General features: G+C 32.7%; 1 protein-coding gene across 1 annotated transcript; it reads left to right on the top strand.

Moving 5' to 3' along the window:
* Nucleotides 1-1,745: 1,745 nt before the first annotated feature.
* LOC149559235 (putative UPF0481 protein At3g02645) lies at nucleotides 1,746-4,057 on the top strand. The gene has a single exon (XM_089828382.1). The coding sequence runs from the start codon at nucleotides 1,885-1,887 to the stop codon at nucleotides 3,685-3,687; it is 1,803 nt and encodes a 600-aa protein (XP_089684508.1). The 5' UTR covers nucleotides 1,746-1,884; the 3' UTR covers nucleotides 3,688-4,057.
* Nucleotides 4,058-20,121: the final 16,064 nt, after the last annotated feature.

The raw sequence follows: 20,121 nt of genomic DNA, 5'->3' as shown, positions 1-20,121 counted from the left end.
TCTTATATAAAGTGCACATCAAAATAAAAAGTACTAATTCTTGTAAGATTTTTTATTGAATTCACAATCAAAACTAATTTTTGGATGTATATGCAAAGCTTATATTCCAAGTCAAAATCCACTTTTTGTGTGAATTTATATTTTAGTTTGCTAACATTTCATTTGTCTATAGCCAAAAATTACTTATAGGAGAAATGCAGCTCGTTGAAAGGTGCTACAACGTGGCAATAGTATGCTCATAGAATTAAAAAAATTATAGCTACTCTATATATATAATAGTTAAGATTTTTAAACAAATTTTAAAAATTTGATCATTATAATTATTTTTCTTTCCAATTATTTTAAATCAAATTGTTTATAAGAATTCTTTTTTAAATATAATGTTTACCTATTTAAAATTTTGTTTCTTTTTATAGTATAAATTTTATTCACTTAAATTTAACATTATTTTTATTATTATTATTATTATTATTATTATTATTATATGACTTTTATTCACTTATTAATAATAATATAATGAAAATGTTAAATTTAAGTGACTAAATTTTATATTGTAAAAAAGAAACAAAATTTTAAACATGGGTAAAAGGTATATTAAAAGAGAAATTCTTATAAACAATTTGATTAAAAAATTGAAAACAAAAATAATTATAATGACTATTTTTTAAATTTGTTTAAAAAATTTAACTATTAATATTAAACTTAGCATTACTTAAGAGACTTATTAATTATCTATATTGTATTTTTAAAAATTGCTATGTTTTATAATATGTTTTCTATGTTAGAATGTTATTACAAGATTTGGTTGTATTTTATTTCTACAATGAAGAAGAAAATGAACTAATTATTTTTTATCTATAAATTATATTTCAAAAGATTAAAAAGGTTACTTTTTAGAAAATAATAATTTTAAATCATTTATTTAATAATATATTCATATTTTTCATTCACATTTATTGCTATATAATAGTAAAACTTAAAAAATTAGATTTATACATCTAATGAATAAGTTTTTAAATTCAATTATGGATAAACTTTCATTTAAAAATTATAAAAAAAATATATTAAAATAAAAAAAATAAAAAATTTACATTCAATTGTTTACATTCAAAATATATCAAATTTTTATCACTCAATTCTTTATAAAATTTTAAAGAGTTATAATATTTTTAATATTATAAGACACTCAATGAATAGCCATTTAAATAATTATAATGATCATATTTTTAAAATAATGTAATACAGCTTCAGCATTTTAAATTCTGACCTATATTTCCATTATCTACATTGACTCAAATAATGTAATACAACCTCAGCATTTTAAATTCTCCTCAAATGAAATTGCTAATATTATATTTTTACACATTAAATGCTGAAGGTATGATTTATTTGCTGACTGTACTGTCAGGTCATGACAGTGAGGGCAGCGCAGGCGTGTAAATAGACAACAATTTTGTACGGCTGCCTGACGGTACTGTACAGTCAGAGCAGACCAGACGGGGAAGCTGCCTGGCTCAGTGCAAATACGTTGCACCGTAGCCGGTGCCCCACTCATACGGCACTTCTTTTATAGACGCCCTGAATATAGATTGGCCTCCCTGGTTACCTTGTTCATTAAGTTATATATAGTGGTTTGATCTGCATTGAGTGTATTTCTTGCACAGAAGCCTTGAATAGATATCGGCCTCTCTGCTGAATATGGAGAACTCAGAAAGTGGGTCGGCGATCTCAGGAAGTGGGTCATCAACGACGAACTCAGAAAATGGATCGGCGAACTCAAAAAGTGGGTCGGCGATCTCAGGAAGTGGGTCATCAACGACGAACTCAGAAAATGGGTCGGCGAACTCAAGAAGTGGGTCGGCGAACTCAGGAAGTGGATCATCAATGACGAACTCAGAAAGTGGGTCGGCGAACTCAGGAAGTGGGTCACCAATGGATCCGTGGTACAATCATTTCGATATTTATCTGGCAGTTGGAGGGAGTGTGACATCGCCTTGCATGTTGAGGGTATCCCCGTCGTTGTTGAAGGAATGTGAAGATGCGTATGTGCCTCGAATTGTTTGCATCGGCCCTTACCATTGTGACAGAGTATATGAGAATTCATCTCTTAATGAGGAACTCTACGCAAGTGAAAGAATTAAAAAGGTAGCAGTAAGTAGAATGCTTGTAAGAATTCTTCTCGCACAAGGTACGATACAGCGCAATGAACGGGATACAGACGTCCTCAGCACAGCGATGCGGGAGTTGTATATCCAAATGAAGACAATGTTTAGTAAAGATGACATAAAAAGGTCCTACGTTAATTCAGAAGTGTACAGATTACCGTACCTGGGCGAGACGGTGTTCAATGATGCTTGTTTCATATTAGAGTTCTTCAGATGTATTTTCAATGAATCTGTACGAAATTGTGACGATCTGGAATGGCTTTTCCCCAATTTTGGATCAAGATTCAACCCTGTCATGAGGTCAGAGATCATGAAGGATTTGATCAAATTGGAGAATCAGATTCCACTCTCTGTCTTGGAAGATGTTCTTAGTAAGGAGTTGGGAGGTAACCTGCAGATGGCCAAGTCCCAGCTTCAAGTATTGGTCAAGGCTGTGTTCAGCAAAGTATATTATCGGCCTTTTGATTATGTAGCGTCTGGTGAATCGCCCAGGCGAAACCATATTTTGGACATTTATTACTACTGTTGTCTTGGAGCAAACGAGTCTACCCAAATCCGGACAGAAGAGCGCGTGGGGGAAGCAGGAGGAAACCCAGCGGAAAATGGAACGGCAGACGAGCATCGGGTGGAAATTCAGACAGAAGAGCGCTGTGCGAAAAATCCATTGACAGCAGAAATTCCACCGGACGAAGCACCAGCGAGAGGAAACCCAGCAGAAAATCCAGCGGACGAATCCTCGATTGGAGGAAACCCAGGGGAAATTCCAGTGGACGAATCCTCGGCTGGAGGAAACCCAGGGGAAAATCCAGCGGACGAATCTCCGGCGGGAAGAAACCCAGCGGCAAATCCACTGGACGATCCACTGGCAGGAGGAAACCTAACGGACGATCCACCGGCGAGAGGAAACCCAGCGGTGGACATTTTCTCGAGTCTTGTTGAAACTTTTGAGAGGAGTTATGACCAGTCAGCGAGCCACAAGGTCCCGTCTGCGGTTCAATTAAAGAACGGAGGAGTGGAAATAAAGGGAACTGATAGAGTGCAGGATATTAAGTTTAAAGGAGAAGCGCTGTATATGCCGCCCATACAATTGGAATCGGACTCGAAAATATTCATTAGAAATTTAATTGCTCTTGAAATGTGCTCCCCGCACTTCCCTTTGAAGAGAATGACAACATTCGTTCAGTTGATGCATGAGCTATGCCAGACAGAGGAAGGGGCATCTGTGATGAGAGAAAAGGGCATCATTGTTGGTAATATCTTGCGGGATTCTGAAATTACCGATCTCTTCAGCTCATGTAGGCAAACACTAAACACAGATGCCATTCAAATAACACGGGAACAACTGTGCAACTACTATACAAAAAAGAGGGTCGGCTGTAGACGAAAATTGAATGAATTCTGGGACACTTACGGCTCAAAGCCATGGCTGCTAGCTGGAGGCGTGGCAGCACTCGCTGCCCTCGCACTTAATTCGGTGCAGGTCTATTGCTTATATCATCAATGCCAACACGGAGTGGATTGAGTCATTGGAAGATCAAGGGCGAGCGTGTACTGTGCTTTGGTGGTGACGTAAGCTTCCAGCCTGTTTTTAATCTCCCCCGTCTTTACTTACTCCCACTACTTTATTTATTATTGTCTTTTCATGGAGAGCTCTAGACCTCTTATTTTGTAAACTATATTTTCTGGATTGTTTAAGACTTTTCCGGAAGCTTCTAGCTTAAGAGAGAAGACTCATTGTAAATTGAAATGCTCTATTTTATGACAATATCATATGAGAAGAAAAGCTCTGATTTAGAAATTGGGCAGTTGGCTGTTCAAAATGGCATATGTAGAAAAAAATAACATTTTATGTTTGAATTAATATATCTTATCTATCTTTGTCTGTGTGTGCTTATTTATGGTTTATCTTTGTTTTATGTGAGCACAATCTTTGTTTCCTTTGTCTCTACTGCAACAGATTGGTATCAGAGCTGTAGAAGATCTGGGCATTATTTTTATAGGCAGATGTTATTGTAGGTGAAGGGCAAATGAGAGCAAAGTTGAAGATTTAAGGAAGAGATCATAGTTGCTGTGTGAGAAAGGGTTTGTATTTTACAAGAGAGAAAATTTTTCTGTTAAATCATGGCAGGAACCAGTGAAAGCATTTTACAGTCACAAATTCCAATTTTTAATGGCAAAAATTATGATTATTGGAGCATCAAAATGAAAACACTTTTTTGTTCTCAAAATGTTTGAGATTTAGTTGAAAGTGGGTTCCCTGAACCATGAAACCAACAGGCATATCAAGCTCTTTCACAAGCTGAAAAAGATTTATTAAAAGAAAACATAAAAAAGGACACTAAGACATTGTTCTTTATTCAGCAGGGAATGTAGGAAGCAATATTTCTAAAGGTAGTTGCTGCTACAAGCTCAAAGCAAACATGGGACAACCTACAATCAACATACTAAGGCACAGGCAAGGTAAAAACTTCAAAGCTACAAAATCTTAGAAGAGATTTTGAAAACTTACAAATTAAAGATTCAGATTCAATAGATTCATTTTTCACTCAAGCAATGGGGATAGTAAATTAGATTAGATCTTATGGAGAAACTCTTAGGGATCAACAAGTTGTATAGAAAATACTTAGAAGTCTACCAAATAAGTTTGATTCAAGAGTTGCAGCCATTGAAGAATCTAAGGATCTCTCCTTGCTTTCAATAGATGAGTTAATGGGTTCTCTCTTATCACATAAAAAAAGGTTGAATCATTTATGAACTTCATCTTTGGAGAATGCTTTCAAGACTCAACTCTCATTTGGAAGAACAAGAGGAAGATCAGATTACAACAGAGGCAGAAGACGTTTTACACCAAGAGGAGGAAGAGGAAATCTATAGTTTGAAAGTAGAAGACCAGCATCAAGCTCACAAATCAATTTCACATCAACAAGAGGAAGGGGGAGCAACCATCATCAAGGAGAAAGGTATGACAAATCTAACATCCAATGTCATTATTGTAATAAATTTGGGCATTTTGCATCTAAATGTAGAAAAAAAACAATATGACATGAATAAGCAAAAGACACATTTAATAAATGAAAATCAGCCCAACACTAGTAAGCAAAACACCATTTTGATAACATGCAATGTTGCACAAGAGAGTTCTAAAGAAGTATAGTTCTTAGATAGTGGTTGTAGTAACCATATGAGTGGGAGTAAGGAGATATTCTCAACAATAGATGAATCAGTAAAATCAGAAGTTAAGTTGGGGAATGATCATCAAATTTTAGTCATGGGAAAAGGGTCAATTACCATAAGAACTAAGAAAGGTGAAGAAAAGAAAATTCCTAATGTATATTATATTCTTGGATTGCAACACAAGCTCATAAGCATTGGGTAGCTAGTACAAAAGGGATATAGAATACATTTTCAAAATGGTGAATGTGTGATTCTAGATCAAAAAAACCAAGCAATAGGCTGATTGCAAAAGTTGAAATGACCAAAAATAGAATGTTTCCACTTAAAATTCAAAGTGGACTATTCTTAGAGCCAAATGAATTGCAAAAAGTAGCTAAATCATCATTTAAAGATTCATACAAAAATGAATCTTGGCTATGGCATTTGAGGTTTGGTCATTTAAACTTTAAAGAGTTACAACTTTTATATAAGAAACAAATGGTCCATGGGTTGCCATCAATAGAGCCACTTAAGACAACATGTGAGAGTTGCATTTTGGCAAAGCAACATAGAGAAAAATTTTCAGTTGAAAAGTCTTATAGAGCAAAACATCCACTTGAGATAGTCCATTCAAATCTTTGTGGACCAATGCAAACACCACCCTTAAGCGAAAAAACTTTATTTCTTGACATTTATTGACGATTTTAGCATAAAAAGTATGGGTTTATTTTGTGAAGTATAAATCAGATGTATTGCTATCTTTAAAGAATTCAAAGAAAAAGTTGAAAAAGAAAGTGGATATTCTATTAAAACATTAAGAACCACTCAAGGTGAAGAATACATATCAAATAATTTTCTGAATTTTTGCAAAGAAAATGGCATATGGAAACAATTTACAGCAAGGTACACTCCACAACAAAATAGAGTAGCGGAAAGAAAAAATAGAACAATTATGGAGATGACAAGGAGTATGTTAAAGGAGAAACACTTACCAAATGAGTATTGGGCTGAAGCAGTTGCATGTTCAACATATATACTAAACAAATGTCCAACAAAAGCAATAATAAATAAAACACCAGAAGAAGCTTGGAAAAAAAGGAAGCACAATATATCACATTTTAGAATATTTGGTTGTGTAGCATACTCATTGGTACCTCAAGAAGTGAGACAAAAATTGGATGATAGAGGAGAGAAGTGCATATTTGTGGGATATAGTGAACAATCCAAGGCATATAGGCTCTACAATCCTATCACAAAGAAGTTAATAATAAATAGTGATGTTGAATTTGTAGAAGAAGAAGCATGGGATGGTAGATTGGATAAGTCAACTACAGTTGCAGCTAGTGTTCCACAAGAAAATGAAGAAAATGAAACTCAAGATGTGCATTCTACAACACAAACAAATGTTTCTAAAACACCTACAAGGGCACCTACCACTCAAAACATTACTACTCCAGCAAGCACTAACAATAGTGAATCATCTAATCCAACACTTACATCATTAAGATCAAGGTCTATAAATACTTCAAGGAAGACACGAAGTCTCAGAGACATATATGATGAACTACAAGAAGTTGAGAATGATGATTTATGCATTAATTTTGCACTTTTAGCACATGCTGATCCAATTTATTTTGAAGATGCTATCAAAGAGGACAAATGGATTTCAACCATGGATGAAGAAATTCAGTCAATAGAAAAGAATGATACTTGGGACTTAGTAGATCTTCCTAAAGGCAAGAATGTGATTGGAGTTAAGTGGGTATACAAAACAAAATATAATGCTAATGGAAAAGTAGAGAAACACAAGGCAAGACTAGTAGCCAAAGGCTTCACACAACAACTGGGTATAGACTACAATGAGACATTTGCACCCGTGGCAAGATTAAACACTATTAGAATGATTTTATCTATAGCAGCCCAAAATAATTGGAAGGTTTATGAAATGGACATGAAATCAACATTCTTGAATGGCATTTTAGAAGAAGTGTATATAAAACAACCACCGAGATATGAAATTTTGGGAGAAGAACATAAGGTATACAAGCTGAAAAATGCACTATATGGCTTGAAGCAAGCTCCTAGAGCTTGGTACAGCAGAATAGACTTTTATTTTATGAATAATGGTTTTAGTAAGTGTGGCTATGAACCAACTTTGTATATCAAAGTGAGCAATGAAGGAGAAATATTGATAGTTTGCTTATATGTAGATAATTTGATATTCACCGATAATATGTCAATTAACAATTTCAAGACAGCCATGAAAAAAGAATTTGATATGATTGATTTGGGACTCATGAGATATTTATTTGGGATACAAGTAAATCAAAATGACCAAGGCATATTCATTTGTCAAAGTAAGTATGCTACTGATTTGTTGAAAAGATTTAAAATAGCAAATGTGAATTCAGCCCCTACACCAATTGCATTGGGTTTAAAACTTAGCAAGAATGATGAAAGTCCTAATGTAGACACAACTTTATTCAAAAGATTATTTGACAACCTTCTATATTTGATAGCTACAAGACCAGATATAATGCATGGAGTTAGTTTCATTTCTAGATTCATGGACAAATCAAAAGAAACTCATTGGAAAGCTGGAAAGAGAATTTTGAGATATATAGCTGGAACAAAGAACTTTGGGATATTATATGCGCATTTAGATCATTACAAGCTAATTGGTTATACAGATAGTGACTGGGCAGGTAGCTTAGATGATAAAAGAAGCACTTCAAGATATATCTTTCACCTAGGATCAGGAGATATTTCTTGAGCATCAAAGAAGCAACTGATTGTGGCATTATCATTAGCTGAAGCAAAATATGTTGCAGCAACATCAACAGCTTGTCAAGCAATATGGATGAGAAGAGTACTTTTAGATTTGAAGCATCCACAAGAAGAACCTACAAGAATATATTGTGATAATAATTATGAAATTGCTTTATCAAAAAATCATGTCTTTCATCTATGTAGTAAACATATAGATATAAAATATCATTATATTCATGAATTAGTGAAGAATAGTGACATATGTCTTAAGTTTTATAGGTCCAAAGAATAATTGGCAAACATTTTCACAAAGCCTTGTAAGGCCCACACTAGTACCCTATTCTAGATCCTAATGAAATAAATGGCTAGGAGTTAATTGAGTTGTGATTTACATTTTGTTTTTATTACGAATCATGATTTAAAGGATCCTATATGAGACTAATGTAGATTTTGATACTCTCTCTAGTAACATTAGGTCAATAAGATAAGACCACATGGAAATGAGATTTAAATGTTCAAGACAAGAACCTAACCATGAGACACTACGGATGATCTCCTAGGCATTTAGGAAGGATAAGATAACATTCAGCCTACTAAGAACAACTGTGAGTATAGGTTATAATGATGATTAGACATATGGGTATGTTTGAAATTGGTTCTCAAGTATTATGACATAATTATTGAAACATTCTAACAGTCTATGGAGTTAAACCTAGAAAATCACACAAACCCCTCATAATATGATAAAGGGATATTGCTAGGAATGTCACTATGTTTAACTTGATCAAAAGTTACTAGTTAACTGGTCTGCACATATCTATTTTATGTTGTTTTTTACAATTTACTAAAGATGACTTAGAGTTTCATTGTTATGTGAGAAAGATTTGTGATGATACTCTAATGAAAATGATTTATATTAAGAAAGATTATTGTTGATATACATATTCGATATTTCAATGTTTTAAATATTTTATGAGAATGATAATGCAATGTTTTGAATATGCACTTGGATGAAAATTAAATGGAATATGATATTGCAATGTTTTATTGATAGTACTTAGAACATAAATGACTAGATGATAATTAATTGGATACGTGAATGAGAAGTGTGAGATATTGGATTTATGTTGTACATGTTTGTATTTATCCTATACTATTTTATTGGGTTACTGATGTTTAAGTTGAGTGTGCAGGAAAGTTGAACCATGGAGATTAATGGGGAAACAAGGTTCAATCTTATGTGAACATAGTAAAGCCAAGGTGAATATTTGGAAGATTCTAAACCTTGTTGTATTGTGTTTCTTTCGTAATGTGATTGTGCATGAGTGTTATAGTCAGAGAGCATGATTAATTGGAGACATGTTATCATGATGTGTAAAGTGTTTTAACGTGTGCGTGGGTGTGTGTCATTTGACACTTGTATTGTTTATGTGTAAATGACATGTTAAATAGGATTCTTTGGCATGAAGTCACTTAACTTAAGCCTAATCCTCATTGCGAAATCAATTTAACCACCTTGGAGAGTGTTAGGAAGAGTCACCATTTTGACGGAATTCAAGTTATAAGTTGACGGGAACTTTAGAGAGCCTAAAGTGTTTCCCAAGTGTTAATTTTGTGGAAATAAGTTACCCACATGGTAATAGTATGGGTTAGGGGTTTAAATATAATCATAGGTGGGTCTAGGGGACCTAGGGGACCCTCAAAAAAAGTCATTTCCAAGCCAATTCGAAAATCATATTATCACTTGACTTCTTCCCTCATTACACCACTTGGTTAAGTCCTCATTGGTGGAAAGAATACAAAAAGTAAGAGAGTTGGGTGAGGATGAAAGTGAAGGTCTTTATAGGGAGCTTGTGCCAATCTTGGGGATTATCCACCCACTCTCTAATTTTAGAGACAGCTAGGGATTGGGAAGGAGAATTTTGGAAACCAAGCAGGAAGAGGTCTTCATTCCACTACCATAGCTTGTAAGTAGGTTAGTGCTTCATGTCATGCTTTCTTTATATTTCATAGCTGAAACGGAAAATGGTAAGAGTGCCTTTTGTAGGATTGTTCGTGGGATTCTTGTGTTGTGATGTATTGTGAGGGTGTGTTTTGTTCACGAAATTTCTTGGGGTTTCCTTAAGATTTTCTTGTTTTGTTTGAATGTTGAAATTTGTTCATGGGTGTGAAGGCTTCACTCACCCTTGGGAAGGAAGAGCAAGCCTTGGGTGAAGGGGTTAGTTGGGCTTGAGATATAGTTGAGAACCTTGGAGTATGGCCTCCATTGTATGCCATATGGTTTCATAATTGTTATGGACAGTAAGGAGAGTGATGGTGTGGTAAGAAGGTTGATGAAGTATGGAAATTCAAGGATGATTTGGTTGATGATAGTATGATTGGAAGATGGTTATGAAAGCCCCGAAAGGGCATGAAAACTTGTTGTTTGTGAAAGCCCCGAAAGGGCGTGAAAATTTGTTGTTTATGGAAGCCCTGAAAGGGCATGAAAATTGTTAATTTAGCTTTGGTATGTAATGGAAAGTCTCCTAATTGAAAGCCCACCTTCACCCAATGTTTATGATTTCGTTTGTGAATCATTATGTAAACCTTGGTTGGGGTTGTAAATGTGTGATCTTGTTAGTTCATGTTGTTGTGGTGATGTTGGATGTACCTTGGTTGAGCCTTGTTTCCCTAGCGCGGGGGTGGCCTCCTTGAGGCCTAGGTTGGGAGGTGAGCCTCCATGGTTCATTATTTTTGTCTCTTATCTGCAGGTCCTTATTGGATGATTCTTGAAAACTTGGAGCTCACAATGTCTTCCATGTGCATAGGAGCTGAAAATATTCTTGTTGTATTTTGTGTTGAAGCTATGAGTAATATTGGGTAGCTTTAGTGCTTTCCATTGTCAAGAAGTTTCCCATTGTCAAGAAGTTTTGGAGAAACATCTAAGTTTAGGGGATAGCATTTCTATTGTATTAGCTGACTAAAGAAATCTCACCACCTTTTTATGTATTGGAAGAATCATTGATGGAAACATGTAATGTGTATGTGAGGAGATAAGTTGTTTTGGTTCTTTAAGTTGATGTGCTTCTTCTTATCTATTTAGATTGCAAGAATGACTCTCATTAGTATGGAAGGAGAGAATTAACTAGAAGTAGCAGATCATGTAATGGTATTGGCATGAAAATGTTATTTCAATTCTTTTAAATAAATTAAGATACATGTATATTAGCATTGGATCCTTATAGATGAATGTAATGTTAGCTCCTAAGCAAGTGATTTATCCAATTTCGATACTTATAGATTAGAATTAATACAGTTTGGTTCATCTCAGACTTCCAGCATGTTTTTCCATATGTTGTTTTAAATTGAGTTCTTTGTCCAAATGATCTAGTAAGTTATTAATTTAAATTGTAAGAGCAAGTCTAATAATACATAATGTATCATTGTAATAATCTATGGTGTATGACCTCTATTAAGGGAGAAGAAAATCAAAATAATAAATTTAAAGTCTATGGAATATAAAAACTAACTAGCCGAAGGTGCCCATTTATCTCTCTGGAATTTATATGGAAAGGTAACTAAATACCCTCCTTCAATTATAGAGGATTATTTTATTAGCTAAGAACCCACCTGGGACTCTAGAAGAATAAGACACTCCTAGCTAGAAATAAAATTTTAAAAAAGACAAAAACAAACAATGGACTGTATAACATAATTGTCAAATCACTATCCATAAAGAAAACAAGTTAAAAGATATATATATATATACAATAGTGCTAAAATTAATGCCCTTCTAGACTCTTGGGATAGCCTTTTTGACTTCTAAGGTGCCCTCTTTTATGACAATAAACAAGGTCAAAAAACAAGTAAACTGAGAATATCCTATGCCAAATTACAACCAATCCTAGGCGTCATCATTTGGAGACATGAAAAGGGTATTAAGGAGATTTAAATGTGCTAATCTTGTCATAAACCTTATTGCCTTCCAAGACAGCGACATATCCCTTGGGTTTAGAAATGGAAACAAAAGCTTGTATGAGTGGGGCACCGGCTACAATGCAACATATTTGCACCGAGTCGGGCAAGCTGTCCAGCCCGTCTACACACCTGCGCTGCTTTCACTGCCATGTCCCGTGCTAATAGTACAGTCAGTGAAATCAATCATGTTGTCAGTCGTTCTCCTCTGATATGGGAATAGACAAGTTCAGGAGCGAACAGATTTTTTTATTTTATTATTAAAACAATCCTTTTTAATATTTTGAAGTTTAGTTTAATGTCTTAAAAAAAAATTTTATTTTAATGTCTAAAATTAAACATAATTTTTTTTATTTGAATATTTACAATGATATGTTGATTGATTGATTTATTTATTTATCTTAAATAATTTTAAAATAAAGAATACTAAAATAATGCTTATAAAATTATAAAATATTGAAAACACTCATTAAATTAGAAAAAATTAATTTAGTTTTAATGCTATATCTATAATAATATTTTTAATTAGAATTTGTCAAAATTCTTTATATGGACTTAAGTTTTACTCATATTATTGATGTTAGGAGATATTTGTCATAACAAATCAAATTGTGATATTACATTTGGAAATTAGAATGATTTTATTAAGAAATGATATCTAATTGATTAAAAAAAATAAAAAATACAAAATTTGCAATATTTTTTTAATTTAAATATAGAAGTATTGAAGTAACTTGTTAAACATATAAATGTAATTTATAAAATGTTCCAAATGCATAAATTATAATAAGCTAAAAATTTACTATTAAAAATATATATTTTTATTTGTAATTCTAAATAATCAAATAAAAAAATTAATCTATAATTTTTATTTTAAATATTAAAACTTCTCATAAAATAATTGAATAATTTTTATTAAATAAAGTAATTATAAAATATTGAAAACAAACATAGAAAAAAACTTAATTTTATTTTAAATTATATTTATACTAATATTTTTAATTATAATTTGGCCAATATATATTTTTTTTAATCAAAAATTGACATAGCACTTATATAATAGATTTATTAATAAACTAGTTCAAGGGCTCATCAGAGGAAAAACTAGCAAGAAAACTCTGAATCCTTGCCGAAGTACAAAAGTGTTAAAGGCATACTCTGCACTAAGCAAAAGTTCCCAAAATATGGTATATATAAATAGTCAACAATGTGTAGTTTCCAATTATGCCAATGAACCTCTCCTTTTGAAAGATTTAACTAAAATCAAGAGAGCATTGAGCCTCCTGTATAATTGGAGCATTTGTGAACCAAAAAATACCATCCAAACCAAAATCTGGGACATGAACCATGAAGGCCAGCTCTGTACTTTCCATTTTCAGCAAGAAGATGAATCCTTATGCACAAAGAATGTGCAAACTAATAGCCAATAAAATGATAAGTGTGTCAATCAATTATAGTACTAGTTTCTATTAAGCTTCCTTCATTGTCTTTGTGTCCCAAATATGGCACTCTGCTAAGCATGGGAATTTCAAAAAAAAAAACCAATGAATGGAAAGATTGAAATATGGAGTCTTCACAACCAAGATTAGCTAGACAATTAGCTAGTTTATTGCCCTCCCTCAGAGTATGAGAGAAACAAGTAGCTTGAAAAGAGTCAATTAAATCCCAGCATTGTTGAAGGATATAGGTTAGTTTCAAAGTATGAGAAGATCGTGAGAGACAAGCATTTATAATTACCTGAGAATCACCTTCAATATGGATGGAGGAAACATTACATATCTTTGCCAAAATTAGACTTGCCAATAGGGCTTGAGCTTCTACAAGGTTGCTAGTGCCAACTGGTAAAACATTTGCTTTGATTGCAACTACTTCACCTTGCCAATTCCTAATACAAGCACCAAATCCTGACTTACCAGGGTTCCCACGAGAGCAACCATCAAAATTTAACTTTAGAAAATTTCTAGAGGGAGGAAACCATTTTACATGAAGTCGATCAGATTGATGATTAGAATTCCAGTTTGCAGAGAAACTTGGAGGTAACTTAATTTTTTTCCACAATTTTAGAAGAAGATAATCCCAAGCAGATACTGAAATGTTGTTCATACAATTGAATATATTTTTATTTACTCTTTCTGAAATTGTATTCTCAATCCCATCTAAAATAGATTCTAGGTTTGATTTTTCATTACGAAAAATGATCTTGTTACGTTCCCACCAGATGGCCCACACCACAGCAACTGGGATGCACTTCCAAATACTAGCAAACAAAGATCTTGAGAATAGAACTGGCCAAGATTGAAATAGGTCCCAAAGACTATTTGGTAGAGGTAAAGACATTTGAAGCTTGTTCAGCACAAAAACCCAACATTGGCAAAGGGATACTAGAGAAGGAGGTGATCTGTAGATTCTAGCTCCTTGTTACATAATTTGCAAATAAAAGATTCAGCAATACCTAGCCTAGACAATGGTTCACTGGTGAGTATTCTTTTTCTAAGGGCTAGCCAAGCAAAACATCCAACCTTGGGCAACACAGTAGAGTTCCAACAAAAGGAAAATGCTCTACACTTCCTGCTTGAATTATCTGTTTGTCATAGACCATAATAACCTTCCTTAATTGAATTATCACCACCTTTGGATGGGGCCCAAATAACTATATCTTCCCTATTAGAAAGAAAAACAATTCTTTCAGCAAGAGTCTCCCTCAAAGAAAGGAGAATTGGCTAACTAAGAAGATATGTTGGAGGTTCTTTCTAGAGAACCCTTCTTGAATGAATTTCAATTGCCAAAACATAGTCCCAAAAAGAGGAGCCCCACTCAGCTTTTAGGACTAGGCGGGCTTCATCCAACTTTTCTTGTCTACATAGAGGCGGAAATCCATTCCATGAGTCTTCCCAAAACTTTACTTTCTCTCCACTGTGAATTTCCCAAGTAGCATAGTTACAAACAATATCCTTTGAAGACATCATAAAGTTCCATATAGCTGAACCTAAAGGATAATTTATATACTACTTTAATTTAAAATTTATTTATAGATCTATAAATTAAAAATTAAAAAATGATTTTTGATATTAAAAAATCATAGAATGTTTGTTTTTTAATAGGAAAAGTAATATGAAATGCAAAATAAAATTAAAAATTTGACTTATTAAAATGTAAAATTAAATTTAAAATAGATAAAAAAAAATTTAATGTAATTATAAAATATACTTTTATGGTGGCTATGTATAGAACTAAACCTTATAAGAAGTTATAAGAAAGGTTTGGTTTAAAAAAATTAAAGTGTAGAAATATTTATGGTGAAAATATTTAAGGTATAAATATTTTTACAATTTGATTTGTTGTGAAAAATATCTCTGAACATCTACATGAGTAAAACTTAAGTCAATATAGAAAATTTTCGCAAATTCTAATTAAAAATATTAGCATAGATATAACATTAAAACTAAATTAATTTTTTCTAATTTAATGAGTGTTTTCAATATTTTATAATTTTCTAAACATTATTTTAGTATTCTTTATTTTTAAATTATTTAAGGTAAAAAATAAAATAAAAAATTCAACATATCATTGTAAATATTCAAATAAAAAAGTATTATGGATAATTTTAGACATTAAAATAAACCTTTAAATTCATAACGAGAATTTTTTTGAGACATTAAACTAAAATATTAAAAAGGATTGTTTTAATAATAATAAAAAGTAATCAGCTATGAGATTTAATTTGCTCAAGAACTTGTAAAGTAATCAGTTATGAGATTTAATTCACTCAGAACTTGTTTATTCCTGTGTCAGTGAAGGACATTAGGGTTACGAGACGTGTAGGGCAGTACATGTAAACGGGCAGCAGGATAGGTGCAAATATGTTATCACAATTTGATTTGTTGTGAAAAATATCTCCTAACATCAATAAAATGAGTAAAACTTAAGTCCATATAAAGAATTTCGGAAAATTCTAATTAAAAATATTATTATAGAGATAGCATTAAAACTAAATTATTTTTTTCTAATTTAATGAGTGTTTCCAATATTTTATAATTTTATAAGCATTATTTTAGTATGCTTTATTTTAAAATTATTTAAGATAAATAAATAAATCAAAATATCATTGTAAATATTCAAATAAAAAAATATTATGTATAATTTTAGACATTAAAATAAACCTTAAAATAGATAATAGGATTTTTTTAAGACATTAAACTAAACTTCAAAATATTAAAATGAATTGTTTTAATAAAAAAAAAAGTAATCTGTTCGCTCATGAACTTGCCTATTCCCATGTCAGAGGAAGATGACTAACAGCATGATTGATTTCGCTGACTGTACTGTCAGCACGGGACATAGCAGTGAGAGCAGCGCAGGTGTGTAGATGGGTAGGGCCATATTTACCCAAGGCTAATCATTCGAGGGATAGCCTTCTGCATGCTCTTTACCGACACATTCATGTTGCCTAGATAGTATCAAATATTCCACAAAGTTAAGACTAATTCTGACTTACATTTTAGCCGTGAACAAAGAAATCAATGGGCTTCTCATGTGTCACTCAAAAAGTGATGTTTAAGCAAAACAACTGGTCTTGTTTGGAGAAACTTGCTACGCGTTTTCGTCTGCCCGCCTTCTCGAATCTCCATTATTCCATACCCAGCTATCCCTAACATTATTTCGATGAAATTTTCTTGCCAGATTAGCACCAATCTATTAGGGGAAACATTTATATACGTAATGTCAAACATGCCAAACAAATTATCATGAATATCAAAAGTTGTTTCTTTTTACACGTTTTTTAGTTTTCTTGGTTGATGATTGGTCCATTTGTACAAAAAGTACTATTTTTGGGGTGAACAACTATTGGGAGGTTTTTAGTGGTGGGTTTTGGGCGAACGTTTTGAAATGACATTTTTAGACCACCTCATACTCTATGAGTTCTACAGAGAGCTCTGAAAATGCAAGAAAACTGAAAGGTTAGCTTTAAGCTCTTCACTCACCTACAGAGGTCCACTGAAAAAATTGGCGAATTTTGACATATGGATTAGGACATGTAGGTGTGCGAAGTTAGCTTGGATAGCTATTGGGTCGTTTACCCTACATGTCAACCTCATATTGAAGAGTAGGCAATAAAGGATTGTATTGACAACATGAAGCATCCAACAAGTCAATTTTGAGAATGTGTTAAGTATATATTTTAACTTTTCAATTAAACTTATCAAGATTGATTTAAGTTTTAGTTTTCTCAAAAATATTACTATTTATAATATTGCAATAAGAATTATATTAATTTTGATAATTTATTCTATTATTAGTTCCTACTCTAGGCTTTCTGGACTAAAGGCAACCAAGTTTTTAACTAGTGATTAGAATATATAATTTCAATCAATCAAATTTTATCAATATTTTTAATAATAACATATTTTGATATTAGACAAAGTCAAGTTACAAATTTATTATCCAACTCTTTATGTTTTTGGATTCTTTAGGTGAGTAGGGTATAGATCCTAGGTGAGTGGCTCACCATAGGTTTTGGGGCTCAAAATTTGTTGTTAGAGGATCCTATGTGTTAGAGACTAGATCCCTGAGTAGGCTAGCTCAATATGTGATTTGGTTAGTAAGTGATGACATTAATTAAACTTATGGGTTATTGGGGCTTGGTTTTTTAATTTATAATAAGATAATAAGGATGTATTGTTGGAGTAGTAAGAGAGAAGATGTTATGTGCAGTAGGATAGTCTTCGACTCAGGGGAATGATCCCAATACTAAAAGACCATACATCTTACGTTGGAGTACTGAAGGAGAAGACATTTTGTGCAATAGGATGGTACTTAGAGGAATAATCCCAACACTATAGGAATGTATGATGACACTCCGCTAGATGCAGTTGAACCTAACTTTGTATTTTCCTTTGTTGTCCATTTTCTTTATGATTTCATTTTGGGCATTATGCTTTTGTGCGGCCTTACGTTACCTTTGTATTTTGATTTTGGGTTAAATAAGTCTCAGATTACCTTCGAACCTAGGTGGATCATCGTCTTATCTCCTAGCTTGAGGAAGTGGACCATTTATGGCTCCACATTGTTGGCTGGTAAAATATTTTTTAGGTACTATTCAAGTTTTCATGGATGGCTTTATATGAATACTTGTTGAAAATTTCTTGAAGATTGATTCTTGCAGTCTATTTCTTGCATACTTCATTGAAAGAAATCTATGTATAGCTTTTTAAGTAAACTCTTCATCTCCTGCATGTTGGGAAAGACGACCTTACTATTGTGGAAGGAGTAGATTCCAAGGGCTTTCTCTATAGGTTTCTTGTGGATGATTAGCTACAAATGCTATTGGAAAAGCTAGAGGGGAAGGAGAAGAACAAGGAGAGTTAATTCTCCTTTCGTTTTAGTTTTAGTTTTGTGATGTTTTCTAATTCAGCACTCAACCCTTATGGGCTCTATTTATGGTACTTTCATGGACTCTTTATTAAAACTGCCTATGTATATATTATGTTTATGACTTAATGCAATCAGATTTCCACAATCCATGATTTATAATGTTTATTTTCTGGAATAGATTGTGTAGAGATTTTTCATCAACGTTTCGAATCACACTACGTGATCCATCATCAGGAAGAGAGAGCAAGAGATGTCAAATTATGCAAGAGGCAGATTTAGCATAGGGTCACAATTTAAGGAGACCAGGAAGAGAGGGACTGCACACTCCCCAACGCCAGTCAAAAGAAGTCAAAATAAAAGATCTTTTATTTTGACTTCTTTTGACTGGCGTTGGGGAGTGTGCAGTCCCTCTCTTCCTGGTCTCCTTAAATTGTGACCCTATGCTAAATCTGCCTCTTGCATAATTTGACATCTCTTGCTCTCTCTTCCTGATGATGGATCACGTAGTGTGATTCGAAACGTTGATGAAAAATCTCTACACAATCTATTCCAGAAAATAAACATTATATGTTTATGACTCCTCGTAGTTTCTTAGCGATGGTTAGATTTTGGGACACTCTGATGTAGGGGTTTTTCAAATTAAGAAGGGGGGTAGGTTAGTATTTTTTTTATTTGACTTGACGTTGTTTTGCAACATTTTGTTTTCTAGGTCAGTACCCATTTCTAGCTACTTTTTAATTTCGAAAACATACATTGAAAAGTTGTATGAAAGGATATAAAGGTTATCTCTAGGAGAAATTAAGGGAATTTTCAACACATGGTATTATTTCATAAGATGAATGAAGTAATGATATTGTCATGGTATTGTATTCTCATTTATATTTAACGATGATATTGATAATATGCTATGATGAAGAAAAGAACCTTATTCTCTTGTAGATGTAATTTTATTAAGTAAATGATTGAAGTAATTAGTGAATAGAATATGAATGGTAAAAATGTCTAGTTAATGACTTATATCTATCTAATGTATCTTTAATGCAAGTAAATGTATTTTACTTAAAAAGGTTATGATATTAACTTCTAATTTGTAAGTGGTAAAAGTAATTAAAGTTGTATAATATTTACTGGATTTAGGGAAAAATGAATTGAAGGATTATCTAAGTGTTCAATTTTATACCCTAACTTCTATAAGGTCATATGTGGATTAACTTGAATAAAGGGGTTAAGTCCTATTTCAGGAGTTAAGAATAGAAAATAATTGATATAAACCCCTAATTAATAAAGAAAATAAATGCATATTAGGATGGATAATATATCAAATCATAAATTGATATATGGACTAACTTAAATAGTAAGGATGAAATGTTAGAAAAAAAATTTAAGTGTGCAACTATTAAGGAATACTTGTTGAGTTGGTTGGATGACAAAATCTAACTCTTGAACTTTGAAAGTAATTAATTTTGTATAAATGATGTTAGGGAACCTGTTAGGAATCTTACATCTATGATTAAGAGAACTTAACAAGCAATTTTTATTCAGGAAAATTATCCACCAAACTTAGAAGCATTTAGTGTTATCCTTCTAGGTTCCATGGTGGGGTGTTACACAATGGCAACTCTACAGATTCCCATGTTTTATTCTTTATCAAGGAATCATACTCACTTTGAATAACTTATTTACATTCATTTTTTCCTTTAGCCTAATC

Source organism: Cupressus sempervirens, chromosome 5, assembly GCF_028749045.1.
Source record: "Cupressus sempervirens isolate cs-2001-9-10 chromosome 5, ASM2874904v1, whole genome shotgun sequence".
Taxonomy (NCBI): domain Eukaryota; kingdom Viridiplantae; phylum Streptophyta; class Pinopsida; order Cupressales; family Cupressaceae; genus Cupressus; species Cupressus sempervirens.
Note: the sequence above shows the minus strand (reverse complement) of the source record. Positions and strands in the feature narration are given on the sequence as shown.

Excerpts from the sequence above, each read along its gene's own strand:
- LOC149559235 (XM_089828382.1), top strand. The coding sequence starts at position 1,885 with ATGACGAACTCAGAAAGTGGGTCGGCGAACTCAGGAAGTGGGTCACCA.